The sequence below is a fragment of the Pleurodeles waltl genome, chromosome 3_1, assembly GCF_031143425.1.
Source record: "Pleurodeles waltl isolate 20211129_DDA chromosome 3_1, aPleWal1.hap1.20221129, whole genome shotgun sequence".
In the NCBI taxonomy this organism is placed as follows: Eukaryota; Metazoa; Chordata; class Amphibia; order Caudata; family Salamandridae; genus Pleurodeles; species Pleurodeles waltl.
Genome location: NC_090440.1, coordinates 34,224,209 through 34,242,537, shown reverse-complemented (window position 1 = coordinate 34,242,537; position 18,329 = coordinate 34,224,209). Strand labels below are relative to the sequence as shown.

At 47.3% G+C, this 18,329-nt stretch overlaps 1 protein-coding gene across 1 annotated transcript in view; it reads right to left on the bottom strand.

Moving 5' to 3' along the window:
• The window catches only part of LOC138283735 (embryonic protein UVS.2-like), a 69,663-nt gene extending 54,751 nt beyond the window's left edge, over positions 1-14,912 (bottom strand). The window contains exons 1-3 of the mRNA XM_069221778.1: positions 14,785-14,912; positions 11,183-11,207; positions 9,826-9,891 (exon numbers count right to left, since the gene is read on the bottom strand). Of these exons, the coding sequence (XP_069077879.1) occupies positions 9,826-9,891; positions 11,183-11,207; positions 14,785-14,853 (160 nt within the window). The 5' untranslated portion in view covers positions 14,854-14,912. The remainder of the gene's footprint in view (positions 1-9,825; positions 9,892-11,182; positions 11,208-14,784) is intronic.
• Positions 14,913-18,329: the final 3,417 nt, after the last annotated feature.

The window sequence follows — 18,329 nt, the reverse complement described above, 5'->3', positions numbered from 1 at the left end:
CTTTTCTTCTTCCAGGGCTAAGAGACTTGCTGCCTCAGCCCTTTCAATAAACTCATCTAGCTCTTCCATCCACCGTGCTTGAGCCATGAGCCCTTCTTTTTTCACTGGGTCTCTTTCCTCATCTGAGTCGTCCTCCTCCTCCTCTGAGGGGTACTTAGTCATTTGGTTTCTTGCTGCCTCTCTCTCTGCCCATCTGTCTTCCTCCCAGACTATGTAGGCATGTAGCATCTCTGCTTTAGTAGATCTCTTTGCTACAGGAAGGCCACATTCTCTGCAAAGCTTCCTTAGGTCAGCCTTAGTGAGGTGGTCAGTAGGCAAAAAGAATAAGTAGGTAAGCGATCCCATTCTGATAGGATCTTACCAGCAAAACCCAAAATCCAAAGTCCAAAATATCAATAGTATATCCAGGAGGACATCAGAGACCAAAAGTCAAAAAAGAGATAAAAAATCAAGTTGACCTTCAACTGTGGGTAGGTAGTGAAATACTTAGCTACTGTATGTCACTGCACAAACACAAGTCCTATCCTCACCGCTGATCACCAATGTTAGAAATGGGGTTTTTGGTTGGCAGATAGGTTGCCCTCTGTCCAAGCAAGAACCCTCACTCTAGTCAGGGTAAGTCACACACAATCCAAAATCAGCCTGTGCTCACCCTCCGGTAGCTTGGCACGAGCAGTCAGGCTTAACTTAGAAGGCAATGTGTAAAGCATTTGTGCAATAAATCATACAACACCATAGTATAACACCACAAAAATACACCACACAGTGTTTAGAAAAATATAGAATATTTATCTGGATAATTGTAGGTCAAAACGATCAAAGTTGCAATACGAATTTGTAAAGATATCACTGAAAAGTGATATTAAGAGTCTTTAAGTCTTTAAAAAGCAATACAGTGTCTTTCAAGCACAGAGTACCTGGTTTCTGGTGGGAAATCTCCTCAGAGGGCCACAGGAGAAGAGATGCGTGGAAAAAGGGGTGTGTGCGTCGTTTTCCGCTCAGCACACACAGACTTGCGTCGTTCTTTTCCACGCGGGGAAGTCGGGCGTCGTTTTCCGGCGCGCAGACAGTCTCTTTTTGTGGATCGCGAGGATTACCAGATGTCCCGGGTCTGTGCGTGGATTCTCCTGCTTATTTTCCGGCTGCGCGTCGTTCTGCGGGGCTGCGCGTCGAAGTTTCGATCTCACGGTAGGCGTCGCGTCGATTTCTCCTTGGAAGTCGGGCGGCGTTGTCCTTGCGAGGCCGTGCGTCGAAATTTTGGTCTCACGGCAGGCGTCGCGTCGATTTCTCCTTGGAAGTCGGGCGGCGTTGTCCTTGCGAGGCCGTGCGTCAAAGTTTCGCACTCACGGTAGGCGTCGCGTCGATTTCTCCTTGGAAGTCGGGCGGCTTTGTCCTTGCGAGGTTGTGCGTCGAAGTCTCGATCGTCCCGAGGGCGTCGCGTTGATCAGCGTCGGTGTGCGGCGTTTTTCTCGCCGCGAAACAAGCTGTGCGTCGAAATTTTCGGCGCACGGAGTGTCCACGTGAAAGGAAGAAGTCTTTTTGGTCCTGAGACTTCAAGGAACAGGAGGCAAGCTCTATCCAAGCCCTTGGAGAGCACTTTCACAGCCAGACAAGAGTTCAGCAAGGCAGCAGGGCAACAGCAAGACAGCAGTCCTTTGGAGAAAGCAGACAGGTGAGTCCTTTGAGCAACCAGGCAGTTCTTCTTGGCAGGATGTAGTTTCTGGTTCAGGTTTCTTCTCCAGCAAGTGTCTGATGAGGTAGGGCAGAGGCCCTGTTTTATACCCAAATGTGCCTTTGAAGTGGGGGAGACTTCAAAGAGTGGCTAAGAAGTGCACCAGGTTCCCTTTCAGTTCAATCCTGTCTGCCAGGGTCCCAGTAGGGGGTGTGGCAGTCCTTTGTGTGAGGGTAGGCCCTCCACCCTCCCAGCCCAGGAAGACCCATTCAAAATGCAGATGTATGCAAGTGAGGCTGAGTACCCTGTGTTTGGGGTGTCTCTGAGTGAATGCACAAGGAGCTGTCAACTAAACCTAGCCAGACGTGGATTGAAGGGCACAACAAGTTTTTAGTGCAAAGAAATGCTCACTTTCTAAAAGTGGCATTTCTAGAATAGTAATATTAAATCCGACTTCACCAGTCAGCAGGATTTTATATTACCATTCTGGCCATACCAAATATGACCTTCCTGCTCCTTTCAGATCAGCAGCTGCCACTTCAACAGTGTATGAGGGCAGCCCCAATGTTAGCCTATGAAGGGAGCAGGCCTCACAGTAGTGTAAAAACGAATTTAGGAGTTTTACACTACCAGGACATATAACTACACAGGTACATGTCCTGCCTTTTACCTACACAGCACCCTGCTCTAGGGGTTACCTAGGGCACACATTAGGGATGACTTATATGTAGAAAAAGGGGATTTCTAGGCTTGGCAAGTACTTTTAAATGCCAAGTCGAAGTGGCAGTGAAACTGCACACACAGGCCTGGCAATGGCAGGCCTGAGACAAGGTTAAGGGGCTACTGAGGTGGGTGGCACAACCAGTGCTGCAGGCCCACTAGTAGCATTTAATCTACATGCCCTAGGCACATGTAGTGCACTCTAATAGGGACTTATAGGTAAATTAAATAGTCAATCATGGATAAACCAATCAATAGTACAATTTACACAGAGAGCATATGCACTTTAGCACTGGTTAGCAGTGGTAAAGTGCTCAGAGGTCAAAAGCCAACAACAACAGGTCAGAGAAAATAGGAGGAAGGAGGCAAAAAGTTTGGGGATGTCCCTGTCAAAAAGCCAGGTCCAACAGTAGGTCTATGAATGTTGCATACAGCCTGCCACCCCACAGGGTTGCCGTTACCAATATATTACTTGAAGTGGAAGACCTGGTCCACGGTACTGGTGCACTCCTGAAACCCCACCTGTAGCGGAGTTAAAATATCTCTCCCATCCATCCCCTCATGTAATCGCTCTAACAGTATTCTGCTCAGGAGCTTTTGGCAAGTATCAATTAGGCTTGTTGGCCTGTAGTTACTAGGCTCCGAAGCAGAACCCTTCTTGGGGATTGGCATTATTTCTGCCCTCGCCCAAGTTGATGGAAGTGGTGCCCCCGACATGATGGAATTAAATAGTAATACAAAGTAGGGACCCGACACATTAACTTCACTCTTGAACAAGTCCCTTGGGATTTTGTCCAACCCTGGGGCTTTGTTTGGCACTATCTTACTAATTGCAGTTTTCATATGTGAAAGAGGTGGGTGGTGACGAACCGTCTGCTCCCTCCGGCGGCTATAAACTAGAGAAGCGGGCAACCCAATCTGCAGCAGAGATGCTATTTACACTTGGATGATACCCCTCATGGCACCTTGAAGGCACTAAGTTCCAGAAGGCTCTCTGGTCACCTTTCCTAACTGCGTCCAGCAGGCCTGCCCACCTCCTCTCTTCCCATTCTTTTTTGGCATTTGTAATAGTCTTCTTGTAGGCCTCCCTTTTCAATTTAATCCCCCCGTCATGCTGTTTAATGGCAGACACAAGAGCAGACCTTGCTTCTTTACAGACATTGCTGAACCATGATTGCAGGAGTCTCCTCCTAGAAGCCCTTTTTGCTACTGTATAAAAGCACGCTTTTAACCCTGCAAATAGTTTATTGTCAACAAGACTAATTGCTGTCAAGCAATCTGTCTGTTCTAGGGCTTCATCCAATGTTAGGATCTCCTGCATACTGCCTGCAACGAAATTAAACAATCCCTAAACTGGTCTTGAGGAAGAGCCAAGGAGGACCACATAACTCTTTGCATATTGCTTTCCAGTAGTAATCTCTGGGCAAATGGTTCACTAACTGTGGACTTCCTGCCACAAACAGGAAGGCCGATGGACTATACCAAGGCGTTGTGGTCACTATCCTGTCTGGGTAACACAGCCATATCAATCACAACCCGCCATGCTCTAACTTCCACCATTATTTAATCAATGAGGCTGGTGCCAAGGGAGTGATAAAGTGTATGGTTCCCTTCCCTGTCTTAAACAGTTCTACCATTCCCAGCTCTCAAACCCTGTCTCACAGTTAACGCATTGATTTGTATTGCTAGGGGGGACACTTCTTAATCGGGAGAACTGCCATCCTCGGAATGCTCCAGGCACTTTCTTCATCCTCGGTATCTACTTCCATATTATCCTCCAAAGGCTCGAACTGACGATTGAATCCCATCCCCTCCAAATTTCAATGCTTCTGCCGGGGAAGAAGCTGTGTGCGAATTTAACAGCTCTACTGTATGGGATTCTTTATCATTTCCTCCTGACCTTCGGTAAACATTGTAAATGTGTACTATTAGTAGTGAAGAAACCAAAGAGACACACAATATGTTAGGGGAATCATTTGGTATTTCTTGTACCCCATTGGATGTTGTGCTTACTCAGGGCCTTCCCATGCCTTTAAATATAGCATCTTTGCTAAAGGTGACAAAACCTCCCTGATACACTGGCTCAGTGGACCAAGGTTCTTGAAAAAGACAGATTGTATGCATGTCTATGAACTTAGCCCAATCTAGGGTTTCAAGTTTTGTAGCTAGGCCTGCTACATTCCAAGACAACACTTTGGGCGGAGTGGGAGAGCAAGCACTGCTTGCTTGGTGGAAATGTGTTATGATTCAATATCCATGGAGTCAAGATTTGTATGTCAAGATCCTTATTTATTCAGCATCCACGACTGTGCCAACACTTCATTCCTGCTTCCTGTCACCTTCCTCCCAACTCCTTCAGAACCCCACAGACCTCTCATTCCATTCTCTGACATCACTAGCCCCAATGATGTCAGAGCCCAGCAAAGCCCACAACACAATGTCAAGGCTAAAGGTCCTACCCTGACCATCAGGCACTGCTGTTTGCATACAGCTTCATTTGAAGCCCTTATCCTGGTTACTGATGCCAGATGTGTTATAGTGAATGGCATTTGTGCTCCGCTAGCAGTTTGGTTAGACTTGCGTGTATCAACTGGGGATCCTCACCCAGTGCCTCCAGGGGATTAATAGTTCCTACAGTGCTACCTAACTCCCCCCTCCCCACCCCGTTCCCTAACTCAATTCAGTGTTCTGGATCCCAGCCCTTGTAGAACCCAGATTACTGCATCCTGGTATCAAAAATTCCTTGTGCATCTTCCTAGGCCTACCTGCTATGCCCCTACGTCTGGCCTTCCCCATTTGACAAGCCAAACCCCCACCAATCCCTTCCCACACTGCTGTAGTGAGGTCAATTTTATGGGAATCCCCATCCATATTAAGTCAGTCGACCCCTTACAAAATGTCAAAACGGTGTGAAATGGGAATCCTGAAAGTGCACATTCTGGTAGTGCTATCATTAGGAGCTGACAACCAGACCCAGGACAAAACATGGCTTGTAAAAATACCCAAGGAGCAACAACTCTATTCGGGACTCATCTTGGGGCATACCAGAGTGGTCAAACAGCAACCGAAACAGCAACCTTCACACTCAACGTGGTGACCTGAAATTGATAACAACACAATCCCCGGATGATCCACCGGCATAGGACCCAACCATCCCACCCTTCGGGTCAAAAGGATATTATTAGCCAAGGAAAGGGGAAAGTTCCTGTGTCGGACCAACCAGTGCAAACATTTATTAGTAAGCGCCTTTCGTCCCTCCCTCTGTATGCAGTCGTGGAACACAAGTTAGTATGATGACATATGGACAGGAAGTGGGAGAGAGATCTATCACCGCTGTATCTGAAAGGAATTCCAAGCTTGTCCAGGTAGCAGGGGCCTCGTTTGACCCAAATCACTGGATTTACAGTCCGTAACAGTTCCTCCAGCTTGTATGCTATTATTGTTGCTGGTTGAACAGGAAGCTCTCAGCTGCTTGCCATGGATATCAGGTGCTTCTAAATGGTAACTATTCATGGACACACCACATGTAACAACAGCTCCCCCTACCGCTGGATTGGCAGGCTGGTTGAAGTTAATAATATGTCCACTCTTAGATGCTGGGCAGGTGGACTGGGAAGCTTGACTCTGCATTTGCCTCTGCTTCTCAAGACCCTGCTCAATGATTGCCAGCCAGGCCAAGATAGCGGAAAGTTCCATCGATACAATGACTCTAATCTTGTCGACACAATCCACCATAAGATCCACTGCCCAGCTAGGAATAGACACAGCCCCTCCTCACACATACTTAGGTTCTCCTAAGCAGCAGTGACTCTTGAGGGACTAGATGAGGCGAGTGTTGGAGAATTTGGCTTCAAGAGCTGCCGTCTAGGCCATTTTGCAACCCTGGAAACCCGCGTATGCTCCTTAGGACGAGCCCCGGCGGTATGGCCACTAGTGGTGGTATTAGATGGAAGAGTCAGCACTTGGCCCCAGCAAGTTCATGAGGTTCAACTGCTGTATTGGAGCAACGAGGGCTGGAGGGGAGAGGTAAAGTAACCTCAGGTGATGGAGAGGAGCCCACTCCCAACCACAGTCTCCTCTCAGTCAGAGCTATTTCCGTAGATATAGTTCTCATGGCCCTCTGGAGCATCTTGTCCATGCTGGTATTCTTAGGGGGCGGAGTGGTGAAAGGGAGCCTCCTGGGGCTTTCCTTTTACCCCTGGCTCCCGGAAGGATGGCGTGAATACTAAACACACAGTTGTACACATCACAGAGCCACAGAATAAATAGGCTAGAAAAACTTGAAAGACTGTTGATAACACTCACACCCAGAAGGCTTACAGTCAGAGAGTAGGCCCAGCCTTGTCCGGCCGCGGATGGGCGCAGATGCGTATCACGCGTGTCCCACGCCACCGGAGGTGACAGACCCCTTTCGAGGCGTGCGGCGTGGGAAGGAGATAACAGCCCCTGCTCTCCTGGGCCTTGTTTGGCGTTATGGGACACCGAGCCCCAAAGTCAGAGGCAGCCATTTCACCCTGTTACCGCCATAGATTCTGTGTGCTTCTTCGCCCACATATGTGTATTAAGTCTTTAAATCTAAATTAGGATTGTAGATGTTATTTTCTGTGATACATACAAGTATGAACTGATATATGGAATTATTTGAATATTCACTAGATGAATGAGCCGGTTCGATGTACACCATTTGTCGAAATGATTCTATGTACACAATCCTTCAAAATATATTCTGATGTAGGACAATCATTTGCGTTGATTAATAATAGTAGCTCTGTGGTGATGGCATTTTATTTATCTGTATGCTGTTACCAAATGTTTCTGTGCTATGACGTGTTTGGGGAGGGCTCGTTTTCCCAGAGTGCATTTTGAAGTGTGGTAATCCACTGTACTGTATATTTCTAAATGGATGGTATCTGTTACCAGATATACTATTTTTGTAAAATATGAGCCAATGATTACGTATTGAGACTACGTCTAAATGGCAGTTTCAATCAGTCCTGCAGTGTTATCTCCCCCACACTCACAACACCCGAGCTGTGGCCCCTGTTTACATGCCCACATGGACAGGCGAGATCAGTCTGTGGCTCTCTAGGTGCGATTACCCAACACACTGGGGAAAGACATTAGGTTAAGGCGTAAACACTGAACACATAGACCAAGAATACCTTAATGTGCGGGCATGAACGCCTGCAGTTCTTAGGGGAGAAATGCTGATAGTCTCTCAAATGCTTTCACTCTAGTACATATGCACTTGCACACATGAGTAATCATGCTCAGTGCCTCGTTTTCCATCACTCTTCAGTGCCTTACTACATTCCCCAGCACGTCGGGCCTGCCCGCGAGGCATAAACACACGTAGAGGGCCGTGTGCGCTGCCGCCGAGGGTTTAAATGGCCAGGCCCAAGGACCGACCCTGCTCGTCATCCGCATCCAGGAAGGAGACGGTCATCTGGATCCCCTCGCCGAGAGCCTTCTGCCGTCAGTGACGCCTCTTCAGGCTTCCCGGCCGGACCCGTTTCCTGGGCTCTCTGCTCGGCTCACTCCCGACGCGTCTCAAGAGTCAGACTCGTTTGTGAGGAGAAAGCAAGGACTTGGACCAAGGCCTTCCAAGGCAGAGCCTGCTTTCTACTCTCTGTGCATTCTGAAGACTTTGGGTCAAGAATGGCAAAGCTCTTATGTGACACTGTGCATGGCTAGAATGTGCTGCATAGCGCCTTGACACTAGAGCGTGGATGTCTTATGGTGTTCCGTATGATTAAAGAGTGCATGCAAGGGCAGGGCTGAATGAAAGTTGTGGGAGGGCTCATGATAACTGCAGAACAGTGCTCATGACTGCCTATAAGCCGTGGCATTGAAGTGATGCAAACCTCCAGTGGAACCTCTCATTAATCCGAGCAGTCAGGGTCCATTCCTTGAGAAGCTCTCCATTCCCTGGGTATCTGCGATTCAGACAACAACTAGTGCTGAGTGAACCAGAAGTCGCACAAGTGAGGGGGTCGGATGAGCAATGCAGGAGTGTCGTATGTTCACTTATACCATATCCTCTATTTCCCTTCATGCAGCTACCAGAAGAAACCTGGTCTAACCAGAGTACACGCATCCTCGGAGCCCTGCCAGGTGACACACAGAGGTACTGATCTGTGCTTAATTTGTGTCAGTGGTTTCCGGTGCTGGGCACCGCACTTCTTTTTGAGGGCCGGCACTTATTTTTCGGCTTTAATCACTTACTGTGAGCACAAGACACATATGGGAAAGACGGAGGATGAGAAAAACGAAAAAGCGTCACAAAGGGAGAAAGCATAAAGGTGCAAGAGTGAGCTGAAGGGGCGGGGAGTGGCTGTAAATGGATTAAAGAGGCCCGAGATGGCTTCAGGTATACACTGGCTCAATATTCTGTGCTCGCACATTCAATTGCAGCAGCGTGTGTTTCAGATGAGAGCTTTGGGCACCGGCACATTTTTATTTACAAATTAAGCAGTGGTACTGATCGCAGAGACGAGCAGAGGACACGCAAAGGTACTAATCGCAGATCACCACAGAAGACTGTCTTTTATTATTTTATCCACACCCCCATTCCCTCGGGTGGGCTCCTTGGCGAACAGTACAACATGTTCCCTTGCAGCAGCTAAGGCGAGTGGGCAGACTGTCTTTCCGCCATTGTTCCTGCTGGTCCTGGATAACAGGTCAGTATGTGCAGGCTTCTCACAAACAGGCTGCAGTGGCAGGCCGGAGACATTTTTAAAAGGCTACCATATTTGGTGGCACAAGGAGTGCTGCTGCCCACTGGTAGCATTTAGTTTACATGTCTTGGGTAAATGTAGCACCAAAAACTAGGAACTTACAAGTAAATTAAATGTGCCAATTTGGTGTAGTCGAATTTTACCATGTTTTAGGGAGAAGGCAAAAGCAGTTTGCCACTGGTAGCAGGGAAAAAGTGCAGAGCCCTAAAAAACAGAAAACTTGAGTTTAGAAAAGGACGGCAGAGGACGGTAAAAATCTGCGGTGACTTTGCAGAAAGGGCCACGTCCAACACATTGGCTGTCTTTGGTGATGACACCTGGGCTCAGGCTCACTGCTGACTATCGTGTAACAGAGAGTAGCGCCAAGAGGACCGACGTTTTCTCTTACTTTGGTTTTGTTTGGTGATGATCTTGAAAATGTCTGGGCTCAGGTGCTCCCCTGACTATTGTTTAACAGAGTGTAGTGCCCAGATGCCTTGAGATTTGCTTTTACCTTGGTTCCATTTTGATCTCGAAGACGCCTGGGATCAGGATCATAGGTGAATATCGTGTAACAAAGTCTAGCGCCTAGAAGCCTGAGGTTTTTTCTTATCTTAATTCTCTTTGGTGATCATCTCAAAGACGTCTGGTCTCAGAGTCACAGCTGAACATCGTGTAACAAAGCCTAGCGCCCTGAAGCCTGAGGTTTCCTCTTACCTTTGTTCTCTCTGGTGATGATTTCGAAGACGTCTGGACTCAAGGGCTCTGCTGAATGCTGGGTGTCTGGAAGAAAAGGCACATTCCAGCTTCACATCAGATGCTCGTGCACAGAAAGCAATCATAGGAGGTGAAATATTTACTGGGTCCAAATGTGCATCTATGTTTGTTCACAAAATGTGTCTGTCTGCCAACGCGCAAACATGTTCATGCTCAATCTATAGGAGGAGGTGAAATGTGCAGAGCCCTGTAGGTGTTAGGACAGTGTTTCCCAACCTGTGGTCCAGGGACCCCTGGGGGTCCGCAAAGCCTCCTCAGGGGGTCCACGACTGGTCAGAAAATTTAATAGTTTTAACATATTAGGTCCCCAGCTTTCAGTAATGACTCAGTGAGGGGGGAGTCCCCAGATTCCAATAATGATTCAGTGGGGGTCACCGGGTTCCAGTATTGATAAAGTGGGGGTCCACAGAATTCAAAAGGTTGGGAACCACTGCGCTAGGATATAAGTGGCAAACAGGGACAAATGTGCAGGCCCATCTTCCTTACTGGACGAGTGCTCATACAATGTGTGACATGTTAAATCATTTCCCAATTACCGGTTCCAAATACAGATTGGAGCTGTTTGATCAATAAATCGCTTATGTCCTGTCTACCGGCCACTGGTTTTTGGGGTTTTGCTCTCTGTGGACTTTTCTCACGAGCTTGTCCAGTTAGTGGTGTGAAGGCTCCTCCTTTCGTCCTCACATCTTGGGCCTCACTTACAAGAAACTGGGCAATCGGAATCGATGCACCAGTTTTCTTGCCTTAGCCCTGGATCCCCTAAGGACGGCATGGTAGAGCTGTATTTATGAAACAGCGCTCCATGGTGCATGTTTCCACAGATGCGTCAGAAATTCTGATGCATTTGTGGCACTAAACAGACGCATTGCTTGACCAGTGTAAAAACAAAAATGACGCTACTCCAGCAATGCGAGAGGGGGTCAAATGATAAAGCCCAGCATCACTTTAACACCTGTTCTACGTGTTTTTTAACTAGGGAATGCCTAACTTGCATACATCATACCTGGCGCAGGCATAATGTGGCACAAGGCTTTAAAAACTGGTGCAAGGGGTTTGTTAATAAGTCCCCTTGTGACTCCTAGCAGCGCTATGTTCGTGCACACAGGTCACGTGCACACACACCATTCAGCGCTGCACGCCTGATTTTAGATCCCTTTGTAAATCCACAAAAAGTGATTTAAATGGAACAAGTAGATGGTAAAGCATGCAGCCGCCAACCCCGCCCCCAGTACAGTGCTTCGTTACAGAGAGGAGCTATGCTCGAGTTTAAAGCTATCCCGATTCAAAATGTACTCACGATTTTTCTCCAGTTCGTAGAAAATCTGCAAAAGAGAAAAATGAAGTTTTAATCACCTAACATAAGTATTCGGATTTTAGAACTTTAGGGGACCCTAAAGCCATGTTTTAAAAGATGACATAAGATGTACATTGGGCTATATGTCTAAGTATCGAACACAAAGTCTCGCCCTGCAGCGGTGTGGGCTGCAGGACAACCCCCTGCACAGGGTCATCAAGGGAACTGAGTGGAGATTTACTGTTCAAATGATTCATCTACTCACCTCGTCGATACCGTGCAGCTGACATCTTGCAGTCAGTGTTGTTAGGGGCGATATTTAAGCGCCAATGTTGTGGTAAAGCGCGGTGGCCCCTGGCATGGTGTGACCTGTTCCTTGAAACACTCAGGATTGCACTGGTGTCAGAGGTGAAGTCTGTGGTCCATGGACCCGTCTGGATGCCTCTTACTGCCGAAGGAACGTTTCGGAAAGAGTTTCATGGAAACAAGTGGCCTTCAGCAGGACGGATGCCCTGAAGCTGTACAGAGTTCCCGTACAATGTAACAGGAGAGTCTATGGAGCTGTCCTTGAGGTCTCTCAAGTGGAACAATCTGATCCTGATTTGGGTACAAACTGCTCTTTGTGCCCAAATTGGAATTCCAATTTGTGTGCTAATCCCATACCCGTAGGTTCTATGGCAAGAAAGATTTTTCCCCAAATAAAAAGTGACAGAAACTGTGAGGGTACACTCTACAAAATCCATGTTTGAGTTTCCAAACATATTCACATCTTCTGGCATGTATGAAATAAGCATCACCCCCCCCCCATTCTGAAACTTCAGACGCAGAAAACTGATCACATTGCTCAGAACCCACACACCTTACTAAATCCCATACCACACAGCATCACTGCTTCCAATGAGCTCAGTTTGACCCAGGAATTACATGGCTCAGTCAGAGGCGGGTGCAATTTTGCATTCGATGCAAGCCCAGAATTAGGACCCAGGTACTGGAAAACATCTAGGGAGGTTCACTACAGCCCCCTTCCCCTCAAGTCTTAACTCCTTATGGGATCTACAAAATAAGCCCAGGTGGAAATCATACTTTCCTAGTAAATTAGAAGTTTGATTGACACATCATCTGTCCAGGTAAGCTGTCCACTAACTGCAGGTGGAGCCTTATGGTGTCCCCAGACTACTGGACAGATACATCATATATGCTCTTGGAAACTCCTCCTGTGCCTGTGTCATGCCTCTAAGATTGCTCTTGGTGTCTAGACACTTTTCTCAGGGTCGTAGTTAACAGTGGTGCTGCGGCATTAGGCCAAAGGCGACAGAGTCCTACTTTACTCCCACACTGACGGTCTATTATGGATGTCCTGCAACAGAACATGTGGGCAGGAAGGGCCATCTTTCTTGCATTCATTAGGGCCTATGGCACCCATGCTATGCCACTGACATTGCAGTGCCTGTTTCATGGCCTCAAAGTGCTGTCAAAATTGCACCCTAAAACATTGGAGGTGGTGGCCTGTCGCACCAGCTGTGAGTTTACAAGAAACTCCTTGACAGGGCCAGCAGGTGTGTCAGCCATGTTGTCTCCCCTGGTACAGGAGGTGTAAAGGCCTTGCATATGTAATACTGTCACTGATGTACTCTCCCGTACAGGTGTGCTCTCTGTGAAACCCACCTGAAACACATTACAGTCACACAGGGCTGGGCAATACTATCACCCATATACTCCCCTGTATACGTGACCTCTGTGAAGCACACCTGAGAGGCATCACATGTAATCAGGGCTATGTGATACTGTCACTCATATAGTCACCTGTGCAGGTGCACTGCAGACCTATGTATTATGGCTACAGTGGTTCTTGGCTCTGCAGATGCCCTCACAGTCAGGGGAGGTATATCAGAGAAGCTCTATGTGCACACAGGTCTACATAATACTATTACAGCAGCTCTCGCTTGCACAGGTGTACGTACAGTGATGCACACCTGAGAGATTACACCTACACAGAACCATACATAATGTTATCACTGCAGCTCTCACCTGCACAGGTGTACTTACAGTGATGCACACCTGGGAGATTACACCTACACAGAACCATATGTAACACTGTCAGTGCAACCATGAACTACACAGATGTACTTACAGTGATGCACACCTGAGAATCTACACAAGCACAGAACTATATATAACACTCTTACTCTGGCTCTCACCTGCACAGGTGTACTTACAGCGATGCACACCTGAGGGACTACACCTACACGGAACCATATATAATACTGTTACTGCAGCTCTCACTCGCACAGTTGTACGTACAGTGATGCACACCTGAGAGACTACACCTACACAGAACCATATGTAATGCTATCACAGCAGCTCTCACCTGCACAGGTGTACTTACAGCGATGCACACCTGAGAGACTACACCTACACAGAACCATACGTAATGCTATCACAGCAGCTCTCACCTGCGCAGGTGTACTTACAGCATTGCACACCTGAGAGATTACCCCTACAGAGAACCACACGTAATGCTATCACTGCAGCTCTCACCTGTGCAGGTGTACTTACAGCGATGCACACCTGAGAGATTACACCTACAGAGAACCATACGTAATGCTATCACTGCAGCTCTCACCTGCGCAGGTGTACTGACAGTGATGCACACCTGAGAGATTACACCTACACAGAACCATACATAATGTTATCCCTGCAGCTCTCACCTGCGCAGGTGTACTGACAGTGATGCACACCTGAGAGATTGCACCTACACAGAACCATACATAATGTTATCCCTGCAGCTCTCACCTGCACAGGTGTACTTACAGCAATGCACACCTGAGAGACTACACCTACACAGAACCATATATAATACTGTTACTGCAGCTCTCACCCGCACAGGTGTACGTACAGTGATGCACACCTGAGAGACTACACCTACACAGAACCATACATAATGCTATCGAAGCAGCTCTCACCTGCACAGGTGTACTTACAGCGATGCACACCTGAGAGACTACACCTACACAGAACCATATGTAATGCTATCACAGCAGCTCTCACCTGCACAGGTGTACTTACAGCGATGCACACCTGAGAGACTACACCTACACAGAACCATACCTAATGCTATCGCTGCAGCTCTCACCTGTACAGGTGTACTTACAGCATTGCACACCTGAGAGACTACACCTACAGAGAACCATACATAATGTTATCGCTGCAGCTCTCACCTGCACAGGTGTACTTACAGCGATGCACACCTGAGAGATTACACCTACAGAGAACCAAACGTAATGCTATCAATGCAGCTCTCACCTGCACAGGTGTACTTACAGTGATGCACACCTGAGAGACTACACAAGCAAAGAACCATATATAATACTGTTACTGCAGCTCTGACCGGCACACGTGTACTTACAGTGATGCACACCTGAGTGACTACATCTGCACAGAACCATATATAATACTGTTAATGCAGCTCTCACCTGCACAGGTGTACTTACAGTAATGCACACCTGAAAGTCCACACAAGCACAGAACCACGTGTAACATTGTTACTGCACCTCTCACCTGTAGCTCCACACAGCTCTAGATACCATTGCTAAAGGAGTTCTCACCTGCACAGGTAAGCTCCAGCAGGTGCTCAGCAGACACACTGCGACCAGGGCCCACGCTCTCCTGTCCATCCTCGGGTTCTGGGCAGTGCTCAGGTCACAAGCGGACAATGTCTCTTCCTTCAGGGAGATGCTTTGTTGGCCCCAGACCCAGTCCTTTATATACCCATAAGAGCCTGAACGTCCTCCAATCAGCTTTCAATCCCAAGGATGACAACTCCTTCAGCACAGGTCACAAGGTGTGTCTGCCCTGGAAGAGATGCCCCGGGATCTTCTCTGAGGTGCAATGGGCCGAGGTAATAATAAACAGCTTTTAAGTGCGGTAAGTGTGGTTTGTGACAGACCGCGCCCCGTGATATATTCTTGCTTGAAAATCTTTCACTGTGTTCTCTCTGAAAGAGGGTGCATTTGTGATTGGACACAGTCTCGCCTCCCAGGGTTTGGCTCCCCAAACAACAACCACATCCTCGAGGCACCGAAGGACCCCGACTGGAGAGAATCATAGGAGATACAACAAGTGCATCTGACGAGCTGGACCTGAGTCTGAAGAGAAGATTTAATTTTTCAAGCAAAGTTAGGTAGCTCTGTAGATGGATCAGAGCTAAGCAGTTGTAGATGGAAGGCAGGACGGGAGGATGAAAGGAGGAGTGTAAGAACGAAAGGAAGAGTAGATGGATGAGAGGCACAGTGGGAGATGAAAGGCATGGTGGGAGGATAAAAGGAAGAGCGGGAGGATGAAAGGATGGGTGGAAGAATGAAAGGCAGGGTTGGAGGATGAAAGGATGGGTGGAAGAATGAAAGGCAGGTTTGGAGGATGAAAGGATGGGTGGAAGAATGAAAGGCAGGGTTGGAGGATGAAAGGATGGGTGGATGAAAGTCGTGGAAGGAGGCTGAACGAAAGGAAGGGTGAAGTGAGAAAAGGAGGAGGTAAGAAAGATGCAAGTCTGTGGAAGGGTGGAAGGAAGGGTAAAAGAAAGTAAAATGATGGAAGGGAGGGTGTAAGGATGGCACAAGAGATGTTACACCTTACTCCCTCATGAAGGGATTATGGTGCCCCTTCCTGAATCACCTGCCTCAGTCTCAGTTTACCATCCCCATGGGTGAGAAATTCACACAGTGTCTCAGAGCCCCCCCACTGTTTTCACCATTGAGCTGCTTCTTTCAACCTCCAATCATTGGTTTATATTTATCGAGCATGGTGTCTTGTTTTGTAGGGGGTGGGCATAATGCAGAAATACTCGTTATTACGCATAATTACACGACAAGTGTAATCCAGCATTTAGCAAATTTTCTTAGTGCAAAATGTAACCTTGTGTCCAAAATGGACCCAGGGATGCATTTTGTGCTAAGAAAATAATCCTAAATGCGACAGGACACGAACAACAGTATCCGCTCGCTTTCTCTTAGTTTGTTTTTATTCTGCTCCTGCTGTAGGATTTTTAACCCAAACTGCTCTTAATTACGTAAGGTGGAGTAATTGTGTAATTTTTGTAATTTTGCGTCACAACAGTAATTCGTAACTACTGAAATTACCACGATTACCCTGTTGTAATAAACATTTTGCCAAGGTCCAGTATTTTCAGTGTTTGATGTATTTTTTCATAGTTAATGGCGGCTTCTTTGTTCCTTCGTAGTGAATGGTGCACTTTCTTTTCTTTTGTAGTGCGTGGTATACTTTATTTTCCTTCGTAGTGCATGGTGTACTTTGTTTTCTTTCGTAGTGCATGGTGTACTTTGTTTTCTTTCGCAGTGCATAGTTTACTTTGTTTTTTTCCACAGGGTATGTCTTCTGTTTTCTTTCGTAGTGCATGGTGTACTTTGCTTTCTTTCGTAGTGCATGGTGTACTTTGCTTTCTTTCGTAGTGCTTGGTGTACTTTGTTTTCTTTCGCAGTGCATAGTTTACTTTGTTTTCTTCCACAGGGTATGTCTTCTGTTTTCTTTCGTAGTGCATGGTGTACTTTGCTTTCTTTCGTAGTGCTTGGTGTACTTTGTTTTCTTTCGCAGTGCATAGTTTACTTTGTTTTCTTCCTCAGGGTGTGTCTTCTGTTGTCTTTCGTAGTGCATGGTGTACTTTGCTTTCTTTCATAGTACATGGTGTACTTTGTTTTCTTTCACAGGGTATGTCTTCTGATTTGTACTGCATGGTGTACTTTGCTTTCTTTCGTAGTGCTTGGTGTACTTTGTTTTCTTTCGCAGTGCATAATTTACTTTGTTTTCTTCCACAGGGTATGTCTTCTGTTTTCTTTTGTAGTGCATGGTGTACTTTGCTTTCTTTCGTAGTGCATGGTGTACTTTGTTTTGTTCCACATTGTATGATATCCTCTGTTATCTTTTGTAGTGCATGATGTCTTGTTTTCTTTTACGGTGCATGGAGTGTTGTTGCTGGTTCCTTTTGTAGGTGCCTTGACTCACGGCCTTTCTCACTTTCTTTACAAACAGCCTGTGCTGGTTGGTGCATGTGTTATTCCTCACCCTTCTGCTGCACAGGGAGTCAGACACAGATGTGCCAAAGCATTTTAACACTGAAATACACAACCCCCAGCTGTTCCAGTACTGGGCGGACACATAGCTCTGTCAGTGCACCTCAGCACTGACATACACAACCTCCAGCTGTTCCAGTGCTGGGCCATACATAGCTCTGCCTATACACCCTGAACTGACATACACAACCTCCAGCTGTTCCAGTACTGGACACGCACGTAGCTCTGCCAGTGCACCTCAGCACTGACATATACAACCTTCAGCTGTTCCAGTACTGGACACGCACGTAGCTCTGCTAGTGCACCTCAGCACTGATATACCCAACCTACAGCTGTTCCAGTACTGGACGCTCACATAACTCTGTCAGAGCACCTCAGCAGTGACATACACAACTTCCAGCCGTTCCAGTACTGGACACGCATGTAGCTCTGCCTATGCACCCTGAACTGACATACACAACCTCCAGCTGTTCCAGTACTGTACACGCATGTAGCTCTGCCTATGCACCCTGAACTGACATACACAATCTCCAGCTGTTCCAGTACTGGGCACGCAAGTAGCTCTGCCAATGCACCTCAGCACTGACATTCACAACCTCCAGCTGTTCCAGTACTGGACATGCATGTAGCTCTGCCAGTGCACATCAGCACTGAAATACACAACCTCCAGCTGTTCCAGTACTCGACACACATGTAGCTCTGTCAGTGCACCTCAATACTACTGACATGCGCAACCTCCAGCTGTTCCAGTACTGGACACGCACATAGCTCTACCAATGCACCTCAGCACTGACATACACAACATCCAGCTGTTCCAGTACTGAATACACACGTAGCTCTGTCAGTGCACCTCTGCAGTGACACACACAAACCCCAACTGTTCCAGTAACAGACATGCACACAGCTATGTTAGTGCACATCAGCACTGAAATACACAACCTCCAGCTGTTCCAGTACTGGGCGCACACATAGCTCTGCCAGTGCACCTCAGCACTGACATACACGACCCCCAGCTGTTCCAGTGCTGGACGCACACATAGCTCTGCCAGTGCACCTCATCACTCACA